Source organism: Mustela nigripes, chromosome 13 (genome assembly GCF_022355385.1).
Source record: "Mustela nigripes isolate SB6536 chromosome 13, MUSNIG.SB6536, whole genome shotgun sequence".
NCBI classification, from domain to species: domain Eukaryota; kingdom Metazoa; phylum Chordata; class Mammalia; order Carnivora; family Mustelidae; genus Mustela; species Mustela nigripes.
Window position 1 is genome coordinate 30,312,415 of NC_081569.1, and position 13,376 is coordinate 30,325,790.

General features: G+C 57.9%; 1 protein-coding gene across 2 annotated transcripts; it reads left to right on the forward strand.

Moving 5' to 3' along the window:
• Positions 1 to 1,579: 1,579 nt before the first annotated feature.
• On the forward strand, positions 1,580 to 13,077 carry INSYN1 (inhibitory synaptic factor 1). 2 transcript variants are annotated; one of them, XM_059371861.1, is made up of 3 exons: positions 1,580 to 1,927; positions 2,347 to 3,074; positions 12,321 to 13,077. In XM_059371861.1, the coding sequence occupies exons 2-3, from the start codon at positions 2,919 to 2,921 to the stop codon at positions 13,041 to 13,043; spliced, it is 879 nt and encodes a 292-aa protein (XP_059227844.1). In that variant the 5' UTR covers positions 1,580 to 1,927; positions 2,347 to 2,918; the 3' UTR covers positions 13,044 to 13,077. The 2 variants fall into 2 exon arrangements, with proteins under 2 accessions (XP_059227844.1, XP_059227845.1); XM_059371862.1 differs by lacking the exon at positions 1,580 to 1,927 and adding an exon at positions 11,571 to 11,650 and having other exon boundaries at positions 2,999 to 3,074.
• Positions 13,078 to 13,376: the final 299 nt, after the last annotated feature.

Below are 13,376 nucleotides of genomic sequence, written 5' to 3' on the forward strand. Positions count from 1 at the left end.
GGGAGAGCCTGCCAGTCCCTGACCTGGGTTGCTCCTAGCCCTCCCCAATCCCTTAGCGTTTCTTAAAGAACTTGCCTTTGTCCTGCAGTTTACCGCCCCAACTTCTCCAGGAGCTATGAGCTTCCTGAAATGCTGTCTTTCCTATCTAGGACCCCAGAGTCTAGTCTGTCTGGTACACAGAAGGTGCTGAATAAATGTTGAGTAAATGGACGAGTAACTGAAGAAATGATCTGTGTCTAACGCACACCTGTCACCAGAGCCTCCAACTCCCAGCTCTACCTACCTTAGAGCTTGGCACACAGTAGGTGCTCAGTAAAGATTGTCTGTATTCTATTTTCTGAATTAATCTGCTTCAAAGTAAGGTCTGGGGGAGGTTGGGTATGATGAAGGGAAATGGGGAAGGTCTGGGCAAAGAAAACTTCGCCAGAAGAGAGGTTTGGGGTGCACCGCAGTGGGGGAAGGGGCGATAGGGGTGCCTGGAAAGGCGGGAAGAACTAAGTGCCCAGACCGCTGCCCCTCCGCGCCCGGAGGTCAGACGGAGTCCCCGCACGGCTAGTGCGCCTCCAGCCCCGCAGACGTAGGACCCTTGCGGTCCCCCCGCAGCCAAACCCCCCGGTTCGCGCGCTGGGCGCTCGGCGCTGGGCGGCGTGTGTGTCGCTTTAAAAGCTCCCTCCCGGCGCGCAGGGCCGGCCCCTTCTCTGACAGCGCCGAGCGAGCCGAGCCGAGCGAGCCGGGCGGCCTTTGAGGGAGCCAGCGCCCGCCCGGGCGGCCAGTCCGGCGGGGGGCGGCGGGGCGGGCCGGGGGCGGCCGGGGCGCGGGCGGCTCGGCGGCGCGGCGCTCCGGGAGCGGGCCCAGGCCCGCGGAGCCCCGGCGGGGCAGGGCAGGGCGAGGCAGCGGAGGGAGGCCCAGCTCCGACCCCGCGCTGCTCTGCCCCACCGGCAGCGACCCGGCGCCGGGTGGCTGGCGAGGCGGCGAGCGGAGCGGGAGCGGGCCAGGGGGGCGGCGGGAGCGGAGCGGAGGCTGCGAGCCCGGTGAGCCCGGGCCCGGCCCGGGCCCGCCGCGCGCGCCCCCTCCCCTCCCTTCCCTGCGCCTCGCCTCCACCTCCTCTCGCTCTCCTCGCCTCCTCTGCTCCGCCCGGCGCCGCTCCCGCCCGCGCCCGGGCCGCGGAACCCAGCCCCGCCGGGCCCCCTGCCTCGCGCGCTCTCGGCCCGGCCCCGCGAGGACCCCGTCCCCGCGGCCGCCGCCGCCCCTCCCCCCGGGTCCGGCGGCTTCCGGACCTTTCCGACCGCAGACTGAGCGGTGGTAGCCTTCTCGCCCCCGGCGGACAGTGGGGCCGGGCTGAGCGGACTATCGCGGCCGCTCCGGACGCCGCGGGTGCCGGAGTGCGGACCTTCTGGGTCCGGGTTGAGCGCGCCCCGGGCGCCCAGCGGTACCCGCTCACTCTCGGCAGGGCAGGCAGACCCCGGCGGAGCCCGGAGCCGGCCGATCTGGACTGGACAGAGCAAATCCCGGACTGTGCCGAGCCTGGGGGATCCCGGGCGTGGGCTGAGGGGATCCCGGCGCCCTCCGATCCCTCCGACTTTGGCTCACACGCTGGGACCGGCCCGGCGTCGCCTCGGTCGCCCGGCTCCCGGGTCACCTGTGGCCTCGGAGCCCCGAGCCCCCCCGGACCCTCTCTGGTTCCCGACCCGGAGCCCCGCGGGGGTTGGGGGAGATTTTTCCGGCCCCCTTCCTTGGAGCGCGGAGGCCCCGCCCCCTCCCACCGTCCAGATGTCTCCCAAGGCGGCTCTGAGGACCTCCCTGTGGCCGGGGGCCGAAGGGTCCAGAGAAAGAAGCCCGCCCTAGGGAGCCTTGGGGGCCCCCCAACGTCCTCTTGGGGCTTGGCCCCCGACGCTGCTGGGAAGGAAGGCTGGTGCCCCCACCCTTGGTGAGTCCGGGAGCAGAGCGGGGGTTCAGAGGGAAGGCGGGGCTGAGGAAGGGAGGGTCCGCTGGGAGTGAGGGCACCCTGGGGGCACTGGGAGGGAGGACGAAGGACTGGAGAGGCCCTCTCGTGAACCAGCGGGACAAGGCCTGGCTGGGGGTTGGAGGCAAGGGGGACTGGGGAAGCTAGGGCAGGGTGCCCCGTAGCAGGCTGAGGACTTCTGCCTTTAGAGCAGGGACTCCTTCATTTCCTTCTAGAGGAAGAAGGGCTATGCTGTAGATAATCTGCCTCCATCACCCCTCCCCACAAAGGAAAAAAAATCCCCAGCGACGAAGGGTGCAGGCTGGCGAGAGGAGGGAGGCAGCGGCAATGCCGGCTGGTGGTGCAGCCTGGGAGGGCTGACGCCAGGCTTGCTCTCTCTGCAGGGGGCTGCCCTTCTCCATCCAGCTCCCTTTTCAGAGCTGCCCACATCTGGAGCCCCCACCACAACCACATCTGGAAGACCCCAGCCACCGTCCCTCTGCAGGTGTCAGTTGCACCCGGAGACCTCTGCCTTTGCAACCTCCTAGGAGTTGTGAGGGATTCCTGCTGCCTTCCCCCATCCCAAGGGCATCTCTTACCCTTAGTCCCTGCAGAGTCATCCCCCTGCCTCGGTGTCCAGGCTCAGCCAGAGATCAGCTCAGCCCAGGCACAGGCACTCCAAGTCCTGGCGGGCCACTCCTGAGGCCCAAGGCCCCTCCCCCTGTCCTCCTGTGTCCTCACCTTGACCCCCTCCGTCAGACTCTGTCTTCCTCTGGGTGTCCCATTCCCCACCCAGAGGCAGAGGAGGCGGGGTGGCAGGGGGCAGGGGCTGGGTGAAGGCCACCCAGGGCCAGGGTGGGCTGGGGGGCCGTTAAGATGTGGAGCTCTGCCTGGCCGAGGGGGGCTCCGTGGTGGCAGACGCAGCGTGTGCCCGGCTGGGGGGAATATGGGCAGGCCTGCAGCAACGTGGTAAAGGATGAACATTCGGGGCGCCCCGGACCTCGGGCAGCCCAGTGACGACCCCAGCAGTGGTGGCCAGCGGGAGCGGATCCGACAGCGCATGAAGATGGTCATCGGGCAGCTTGAGGGCATCCTGCAGGAACTCAAGGAGGTGGCCAAGGAGCTAAGGGAGGTGAGTGAGGGGCCAGACAGCCCCCCAGACCAGTTTTCCTGGGCCTGGCCCAAAAAACACACATATGTGTTTCCATTTGTGTGTGTGTGTACTCAAAGCTGCATGCACACGTGTCACTCTGCTGGGTACTTCCTTTTCCTTGTTCTCCTTTCCCCCAAATCTGCTTTGCTCGGGACCTCAGCATACTCCAGGACTAGCGGGGCCCTGAGGTAGCAGAGCCAGTTTGGGCAACATGTCATGGGCCCAGGGTTCTGTGGTTAGCACTCGGGGCTGCCAAGGTGATAAATATAGACTAAATCCCACCGTAGCCTCTTAGTGGGAGACACTCTCCTGGGGCCCAAGCTGGCTTCTGATCCCACCATCTGCCTCCCAGACTCCGACCTGCTCAGAAACGGTTCTGGAAGAGTGTTGATGGCCCTACTGAGAAGGCCTAGCTCAGAGCATTCTCGAGAAGTCACACTCAGGCTACTCAGAACCCTTGATCCAGGAAAAATTGAAGCAGCTATATGCTCCCTGCCCTGAGATGGGAATGCCTCCAAGCGGCTGCTAGTGGGTACCAGGGTTCCTGTGTACTTTGGTTGGGGGCTGGGGGCTGGGGGCAGGAATCTCATCTAAACGTGTGCATCCCTGTCCAGAGTTCTGAATGTTTCTGCCAAGGCTGAAAAGTCACTGAGAGATCCTGAGATGTTTGTCCCTCTCTGTCTCTCTAAGTGGAGCCCGGTTTAATTACTGCTTCCCACATTGCTGGGGTAATGAGGTACACATGTCCTCAGCCCTGCCCCCTGGGCTGTGTTCAAGCCCAAAATGCATGACCAGCGTTCTGAGCCACTGGCCTGAATTTGCCCACTGGGTGCCATTATGCCAGCCAGGTGGGCTTTAGGCAAATTTCACCTCCCTATAACCAGGGCCCCTGCAGAGATAGCAGAAAGAGTGATTTAACGGGAGTTATGGGTTCCTGCTTTCCCCAGCCAGCTGTGCGGGAGGATGGGGGCTCTAGGAGGATTGAGAAGAAGGGGTGATGGTAGGTGCCAACTGCAGCCTGACCTGAGAGCCAAGGAGCAGGAGATGTTTGAAGGGAGCTGTATCCAGAGCAGAGGGGTTGTGGAGAGGCTGGGACATGACCTGATGTGGGGCAGGGCAGGGCAGCCCCTCAGCCCAGAATCAGCCTTGTGGTGAAAGCCAGATGCCCCCAAGCGACCCGTCCTCTCCCAACCTCACTGGTCCAAAGAACAAAACCCCTCTTTGTCACTCCCTAGCCCATCTTTTTCTAGACCCTCTTTGGGTCCATCAGGGCCATGGGAACCATCCAGAGTCTCGGTCTTGGGCAAGGGTATGGATGGGACTTATGCCAGGAAAGAGCCCACCCAGAAAAGAGCCAGGACTGACTCTAAGCCTGGAAATATGACAGCACAGAACCTACTCTCAATTGAGCATCTTCCCCGATCCGCCTCCCCTGTCCCCCCAAACATGGTCCTCCAGGTCATCCATAGGTCATCCATGCCAGCCCTGTCCATTTTCTGTTTGAAGAAACTGAGGCCCAGAGAGGGCTAGGGCCTTATCCAAGCTCACACAGCCTGCCAGGGACAGAACTAACTGGAACTCAGGTTCCTGTTGCCTCTTCTGAGGCTAGAGCAGGTGGGCCAGCCAGCGACCTTTTTGCATCTTGACTGGGTCTTCTAGAGATGCTATCTTATGCTCATGCCGTGATGCCCTGAGGGGGGCGCCCTTCTGGGGACAAGGCAGGGACACCAGAAGTACTAGGATTTATTTGCAGATTTTTAGATGTTCCCTCTCTCTCTTCTCAGCACATACACTCACCCACCCCCACGTCTCTAACAGCAGAGCCTCAGGTCCACAGGCTGTGCAGCCCAAAGGCCTGAGCCAGGACAGAGAGAGATGCATTCCCTCCCCCTTTATACCCTGGAGGCCATGTGCCTCCACCCAAGACTTTGGCAGGTTGCTACGGCAACCAGCATCTACCCCGTATGCCACTGCCTGCCCGCTGCCAATGGCACCCAGCTGGGAGGGGGGCAGGCCTCAGAACTCCCCCATCCCCCAGGCAGGGTCTGGACATGGGGTGATGGGCCAAAGGGAGTGTTGAGGAAGGCAGGTGAGGCTCCGGGAGGCCCAGGCAGAAGAGGAGACACCCTAGCTGACTTCCCGTGCGATGGGATTTGTCAGGAATGGAGCTACTCAATGGGGATGCCATGACTTGGTTTGGTGTATGGGGTTATAGCCCTGATCTTGGTTCTTGACCCTCCAAGGGGGCTTCTAAGGCAGGATCTACCTGGCTCTTCTCAGTCCCTTTGGGTCTACCCATGCCCATCCGGGGCATGGATAGACCCAAGGTCCAGAGGGTAGAGGCAGGTGCTTGTTTGTTCATTATACCTCCTTCCCCAGACACGACCAGCTCAAGGCTCACTGAGCTGAGGACAGCAAAACACTTAGATATAAAGGCAAGATTCGCATGCAAGACTGCGGGGGGAGACCACAGGATGCTTGATTGAAGGAGCAAGTCCATTCTCTTCGTCCTGCTGCTCCACTTCCCTTAGCCCCAGACACCACTGATCAGGGCAAACTCTCCTTGTCCCCTGGAGCATACAGCCTGAAATTCACAGAAAGACGACAGACACTAAAGCACTTCCTCCCCCAGACCCTGAGCCTCTGTCTCCTCATCTCTGAAATGGGGATGCCAATCTTCCCCATCTCAGGATGCTCTTACAGGGATTTCTCTGGGGCTTGGTATGTGGTAAGTGGGGCTAACACAGCCCTAAAGGTTTTTGAGTTCCCTCTCCCAAAGCTCCCCCGCCCTCCCAGACCCTTGCTCCAGCTCTCACCGGGCTCCCCCATGTGATAAGAAGCGAGGTCCGTCCCATGGGTGGGTAAAGTTCCTTAATGGACTAAGAGAGGTGAGGAATGTGAAAGTGCTTTGAAAGCTGAAACTGCCGCAGAGGGATGTGACAGTCGATCATTAATTAGCCCTCATTCTCCTAGGTTCCCCAATACTCCAGGATGCCAGGCCAATCCCAGCAGGCTCTCAAAGCTACACAAAATTCCATGCATCTTAACTCAGATGCAGTGCAGTCCAGAGGCTAAGAGCACAGGCTCTTAGAGCCAGAGGTCTCTGGTTCAAATCCAAGATCCTCTCCCTTCCTAGCTGTGTGGACTTGGTCAAGTTACTTCACCTTTCTGGGCTTCTGTTCTCTGGCAAATGAGGATACTGAATGTTATACCTCCACGACCAGCCCCAGGCTATTGTAAGAATTAAATGTACTACCGTGCATAAAGTACTTAGCACAGAGATGGACACAAAACTAGCTCCACATCTTTTCGATATTATTAATGAGACATTCTGGCATTCGCTGGCTCCTTACTCCATGTGTGGCCTTGTTCTTTTGAAGTCCTATGAGCTTCTTAGTCATTATTGGAGTGGTCCAAGCCAGGCCCCTGGCCTTCTGGCTGGTACCCTTCAGCCTTTCCTGCGATAGACAGTGCCACCCTCTTCCAGCATGGAAAGGGGTGCAGAGTGACAGCGATGGGGGAACGGGGTCTCCAATGAGATGCCTTTGGAAGAGAGACCCAAAGCGTACAAGACAAATAGATATCCAGAAGAGCCTTCCGGGCAGTAGGTGCAGCTCATACAAAGGTCCTGAGGAGGAAGTATGGAAGTATACTTGGCATGTTCGAGATCAGCAAAAAGGAAGCCAGAACAGCTGGAGTGGGGTGAACCAGGAGGAGAAAAGCAGGAAAAAAGAAAGGTCAAAGAGAGAGCAAGGAGTCCAATTACACAGAACCTTGTAGACCATGGTATTCAGATATACCCTCCGTGAGAACACCACATGCTCTCCAGCAACCTCCTACTTGTGGTTCTGGTTGGGCATCTGCCTCCCCACTGCTCTCCTGGTTCCCCACCAGCTGCGGGGCCCCGAAAGTCAGGGTCAAATACCCTCATCCTTGCCCTCCAGAAGCTGAGTTCCTCCCCTTCCTCCTGCCCAAGATGTCACTCAGCATAGGAGCTCATAAATGAACCTCAGGTTCACTGTGGGGGGACATAACTTGGCATGCCTGCCCACCTAGGGTGGCCATGGAGGATCCCACACACACACACCTGGTTTTCACAGGGAACAGGCCTGCTAGCAGTTGTGCAGTCCCCTGGGCAAGGGGCTGCCTCTGGGGCGGCATGGAGAGCCAGGGGCTGTGCAGGCACGAGATGGTTGTGGCCCGGCCAGGAAGCAGCAGGGCAGGAGAGGCTGGGGACCACGGAGCTGTGCCAAAGTGGGTCAGCTCTATCACCCGCAGCTCAGCAAGAATTGTGCGGAGTTTTTCTTCTTATTTATTTATTTATTTTTTCCCTCACCTTCCTTTCCTCCCTTTTCCCTTTGCATTCTCTTCCTTTGGACAGATTCACGAAGCTCTCTGGCCAATTAGGCCAAATTGCAGGATGAGAGTCATAAATCACAGTCAGCTCTCTCCCCCCTCCCCAGCTCCACAGCCCCTCCCCCCGCAAGACAATAAATAACATAATCACAAAATTAAAAAATAATCAGTGGTCATAAATAATGCAGATCTCCAGTTATGTAACCAGCTGCCTGGGGAGCTGGGAGGGAGGGGAGGAGGTAGCAGTTTGCCGAGGGAGGTGAAGGGGCCAGAGGTGAGGGAGATACCTGTGCTGGGAGTCCTGAGTCCTCAGCCCTGACTCTGGGGCCTTAGGGAACACAGATGTGCTTTCCTTGGCATGGAGGCTCAGCCAGGGCTGGAGGGAGGGCTGGGCAGGCGAGAGAGAACTGTGGAACTCCCTCTCAGAAGAGCAGCCCCCAGCAATGTTTTTGTTTGTTTTTGTTTTTGTTTTTGTTTTTTGCCCCCAGCAATTTTTTTAAGGCCTCTGTCTCACCTCATCCGCTCATCAATGGCTGTATTTGCCAACAGTGTGCCAATCTCTGTGCCAACTGGGGTTGCCATGGTGGGCAAAACATTCCCAGTCCCACCCCTCGGAGGGCTTACTGTCTCGGGGGTGGGGGGACATCCATCATATAATATACATGCGCATTAAAGTATAGCAGTGATAAATATCAGAAAATATTTTTAGGAAAGGCACAGGGTGCCTTGAGAGCCTGTCATAGGGAACCTGTCCTCAACGGAGCGTCAGAGAAGACTTCCTTCTGGAAGTGAGATGGATGAGTAGCGAAGGAGGGAGCATCCCAGGTGAGGCCCAGAGGCAGAAGCGGGCTCAGGGGAGTGTGTAGAGCTGGTGAGGAGGCAAGCCTGGCAGACTGGTAGCACCTGCTGGAGGACAAAGACCCTCCAGGCCAGAGTTGGTGGGGGTTTGCGTTCGAGAGGCTCAGGAGTCTGGGTAGCAGGGAAGTGCTGGAAGTGGAGGGGTGATATGGTCCCCTTGTCTGATTACTGAGTGCCTTAAATGTAGCAGGAGTGGGGCAGGAAGCTGCCACCAGACAGGGACAGTCGTTCAGATGAGCTAGCTGAGGCAGTGAACAGGACAGCAGTTGGGGATGCCCTCGGGGTGGGGCAGGTTTGTCATGGCTCTCAGCCCTACCCTTCCCCTCCAGATCAGGCAAGTCTTGTTCTTAAGGTGCCAGGACTCCTGACTTGTGGGCTCCGTTCTGCTCCTCCAGTGCCTGGGGCTTACCTTAGTGTCCCCATCAGCAAGCACAGTGAGGGGCTGAAGTCAGCAGTGTTTCCAGTCCCTTTGGCTTTGAAGCTCCATGATTCTCTGATTTTTATGTTGTCATTTCTCTCTCCATTCTCTCTTCTCCCCCTCTCGGTCCTTCTGTATATATAATTATTTCCCTGCACTCCAAGACAATCCCAAATTATGTGCAGGCAAAATGATTATTAAATCTCAGAGAGAAATCACAGATTTCGAGGCATCCGGAGCAGACAGGCAGGTAAGGTGGGGATTGCCCGCCCTCCTCCATCCCCACGGACCCCATGAAGTGAGGTAGAGGGGCCCTGCCTACCGTCTGGGTACACTGGGCACATGACTCCTCTTTCTGATCCTCACTTATGTCATTCAGCAAGTAGCTGTGCCTGTCCCTCAGGCTCGGGGCCAGATTTGCCTTTGAGCTTCATTACCTCTTGGCCATAAGACCCTCTTCTGCTTCCCTCTGCTCTGTCTGGAGACAGACCTACTTGAGGGAACATAGGTACCCCCCATGTGCTAGGATTTGAAATGCCCAACACGTCCCATTATTCTGCCACAGGCACTGGAAACTCCCATCCGCTCTTGGGCCTGGTGCAGGCGCCTGGTCCCGTAGGAGCACCCACGGGCACACGGTGGGTACTGATCTAGTCTGTGTTGTTCTACCTGCTTCCCGTGCGTCATGTCATTAAATCTTCCCAACGGCCCTATCAAATAGATACAACTCAAATTCCCCTTCATGAAGACACTTAGCACAGGGACGCTGGGTAACTTGGCTAAGGTCACACAGCCTGTCAGGGTGAGGCCAGGGTTGGACCCTAAGTCTGACTCCACAGCCTGGCTTCTTAAGTGCTGGTGGTGCCAATTCTGTGTTTTAAGCCACACCCATAACTAGTGAGGCCCCGTCACCCTGGTGAGGAGAGGAGTTTCATCCCACTTTCAGGGAGGACACGGAGACTGGAGAGGGAAAATCACGTGCTTCAAGTTCCTTAGCTGAGACGTGGCCTCCTTGTCATGACTGCTAGTCCCCCTCTGTCCCATCCCTCCATACCCTGGGGATGGAACCAGAGAAGGGTGTTCTGATGGAGAAGGGGAAGGGGCTGAATGGGAAGGCTGCCTGAGCAGGTGGCCAGCAGGAACTTCTTGGGTGGGAAGGAGAGTGTCCAGGCCTGACAGCTTTAGAGATACTGCCCCTTTAGAGATCCCTGGCCTGTGTGGTCTTCCTCACAGGGCATTAGGAGCTCCAATTCTGGGCCCAGCCTGGCCTCAGCCAACCCTGTGTGGTCATAGCCTGTCACTCAACCAGATTCCTATTAGCTGTGTCCCCACCCTGTACAACAGCAGACTCAGGCTCAACTTGGTCAGGGTCTCATTTGAGGGTATGGCTGTCCCAGAGACACAGGGCCTCCCCTCTGGCTGGCAGCACTCTGAGGTTCTGTGTCTTTGCCATCCCAGGCCCCAGGCCAGTGGTTCTCAAAGTATGCCCCTGGATTAGCCCCTGAAAGTTTGGGTATGTGCCTTCCCAAGTCCCCCTCCCCCACCCCAGGACCTACTGAATCAGAAACTCTAGGGGGTAGGCTGGAGCACACTCCAGTGTGCGAGCCGAGCCCCCTGCTCTGGGCCAGGGCTCCCAACCCTCAAGTGGGGCTCGGGCTGAGCAAGGGCTTCTAAGGGATGTGAGCTTCTCTGAGGGAGAGGGAGTCACTTGGGGGTGGGGGGCATAAGACAGGGTGGCCAGATTGGAGAGTGGGACCCTGTCCCCATTGCCCAAGCCCAGAAATCACAGCAGCACCTCATAGTGGTGTGCAACTTTGCAGGGGAGCAGCAGGAGGGGCTGGAAACTATAGCACCCCCCCCCATCCCCTGCAGTTACTTGTGCCTGTGGTGTATCTTCTAGAAGCTCAGGAGAGGATGATCTCATGGGTGGAAGTCTGACACTTAGTAGGTGCTCAGAGATGGGAGACGATGACACTGTTCTAATCAGTGCCCCAGGGAGACTTTTCACAGCCCTCCTCATTGCTAAACATGAAGCCCTGGTGAGGATGGCAGGGCTGGGGTCATCACACTTGAATGGTTGAGGTCCAGAGAGGTTATGTGACTTACCCAAAGACACACAGAACAATGTCCAAGTTAAATCTGAAATCCAAATGTCCTAACTCCCCCAGTCTGCAGGTTTCAGCCAAGTGTCCCTGCCACCCTGGGGGCCTGGAGCTATGAGGAGTGAATATCCCTAGGCATGGACACCCCAAAACAGCTTCTCAAGTCATCCCTATAAACACAGAGTTCTAAAATGTCAGAGATGGAAGGGACCTTAGAAATAAACCATTCACCCAACCTCCCCATTTGCAGATTGAGAAACTGAGCCTCAGAGGGAAAATGACGGACCAGGTCACCATCAGAAACCGCTCCCCCGCCCCAACTTCTGACCAAGGAAACTTCCTGCTGCCCCCAAACACCTCAGTCCATGATTTTTGGCTTTGTTTTCATCTTGCACATTGGGGGACTCTCTACCCCACCCTCACCGACCACCTAGCACACCCCTGGGCAGCAGTCATCCTCATAAACATCCGTTAGACTAGGGACTTCCTTAGTTCGTTCAGTAACAGACTGCTCTGACCCTGGGAAAAAGCCCCAGGGAGGTGCTTGGGACGGATCCTGGGCTCAGTGACTCACTGTGTATGTCCTGTCCTTGGGTCATTTGGGTCTCTTGGTCTCTCTACTTGGCTGTTATTGTTTGGCTGTTTTCAGTTTTGGTCGGAATCATTTCTCCTCCTCTTACACGGTCCTCTTCTGACATCTCTGATGGGGTCTCCCTTTTCCTCTCACTGTCTTCATCCCAGTTTCTGTGCTGCAGGGCCTAGGCGAGGGGACGTCCTGAGGCAGGCCACCTGGATAGAGGCAGGGTGTCCCTGCACATGGGGTGAGTTGGGTGCCCTGAGCTTGGCAGCCAAGCTGCCCCCTAAGTGCTTGTCACAAGCGGCTCTGGGCCTGAGAGGGGGGTTTCCTTACTGCTTACCAAATGATGCTTGTGTTATTCCTTCCCCAACAGTCAGGGTTGATCTCCACTCATCAGGGCACAGGGTGGGGACGGAGGGAGGAGGCTCTGGGGTTTGTGGGGGTGCGGTGGAGGAGACCCACGAGGACAGTCATTGACCAGCAGCACAAGCTGGTCCAGGAGGGTTTGGAAAACGGGGGCAGAGTCTTCCTCATGGTCACTCCATATCATTTCTTTTCCAAAGGTGTGTGGTCTGCTCATCTCTTCACTGAGTGGCCTTGCTGGAGGGTCAGCCCTGTGTAAACAGCTGCCTCTCCATCTAAGGAAAATGGAGCTCTGAGCACCAGGGCTGTGCCTAGAGCAGCAGCTGGCTTTGGGGGAGAGGGGTGTGAGGGTGCAGGGCTGGAAGGAGGGGCTGAGGAGTAGGAAATGGCCCAAACCTGCTCACCCTTGTCCAACATGGGCCCTCAACAGGTGGACAAACCTGTGACCATCCTCTGGGGTCATCAGCCAGGCATCTAGCAGGGTGGGACGGGGACATGCTTGCACCCATATGATGCTAGGCCCCCTCACCCCTCTTTCCTTCCCCGGCCAGGTGGTGAGCCAGATCGATAAGCTAACCTCAGACTTTGACTTTGAACTGGAGCCAGACGACTGGACCACGGCCACTGTGAGCAGCACCTCCAGCAGCGACAAGGCGGGCGTGGGCGGCCCCTTCGATCTGGGGCACCTGGACTTCATGACGGCAGACATCCTTTCAGACAGCTGGGAGTTCTGCTCCTTCCTGGACGCATCCACGCCCTCGGACTCCGTGGACGGCCCTGAGCTGACCCGGCCCGGGGCTGGCCCTGACTACCGGCTCATGAATGGCGGCACGCCCATCCCCAATGGGCCTCGGGTGGAGACCCCGGACTCCTCCAGCGAGGAGGCCTTCGGTGCTGGTCCTGTGAAGGGCCAGCTGCCCCAGCGCACCCCGGGCACGCGCGAGAGGGTACGGTTCAGCGACAAAGTGCTCTACCACGCTCTGTGCTGTGATGACGAGGAAGAGGACAGCGAGGAGGTGGTGGCGGAGGAGGAGGTGGGCCTGTCCCCAGAGCCGCCACGTCCAGAGGCCCATGTAGGCCCCCTCAAGCCCTCCCCTGCTCCCTATAAGCCAAGGCGCTCTCCATTGACTGGCCGCCGCCCAAGCTCCACCTTGGCCCCCGAGCAGACTCGAAGGGTCACAAGGAACAGCAGCACCCAAACGGTGTCAGACAAGAGCACTCAGACGTTACTGCCCTACACGGCTGCCAAACAGAAAGCCAAGGGGAAAAACTAGGGGCTGGGGAGGGGCCTGGGGGGCGGTGGGTACATAGAGCTATAAATATATATATATATATACATATATATATATTTAAACAAATGCAGTCATAATAAAATTTTAAAATGCTAAGTATCTAGCCCCAAAGGCCCCAGAGCTTTCTCGGAGCTCATCTTAGACACAGAGGTGCCCCCTCACCATCTAGGTCCCAGAAGGGGTGGCCAGAAGCCCCTTCCCTTCCTTCTCATCACAGGGCTCCTGGAAGGGGTGTTCAAAAGTATGTAAATTAGGTGGGATTCCTCTCTCAGGTTCCTGAGCATACTGGCTCTGGCTGCTCGCTCTGGCCCTGGA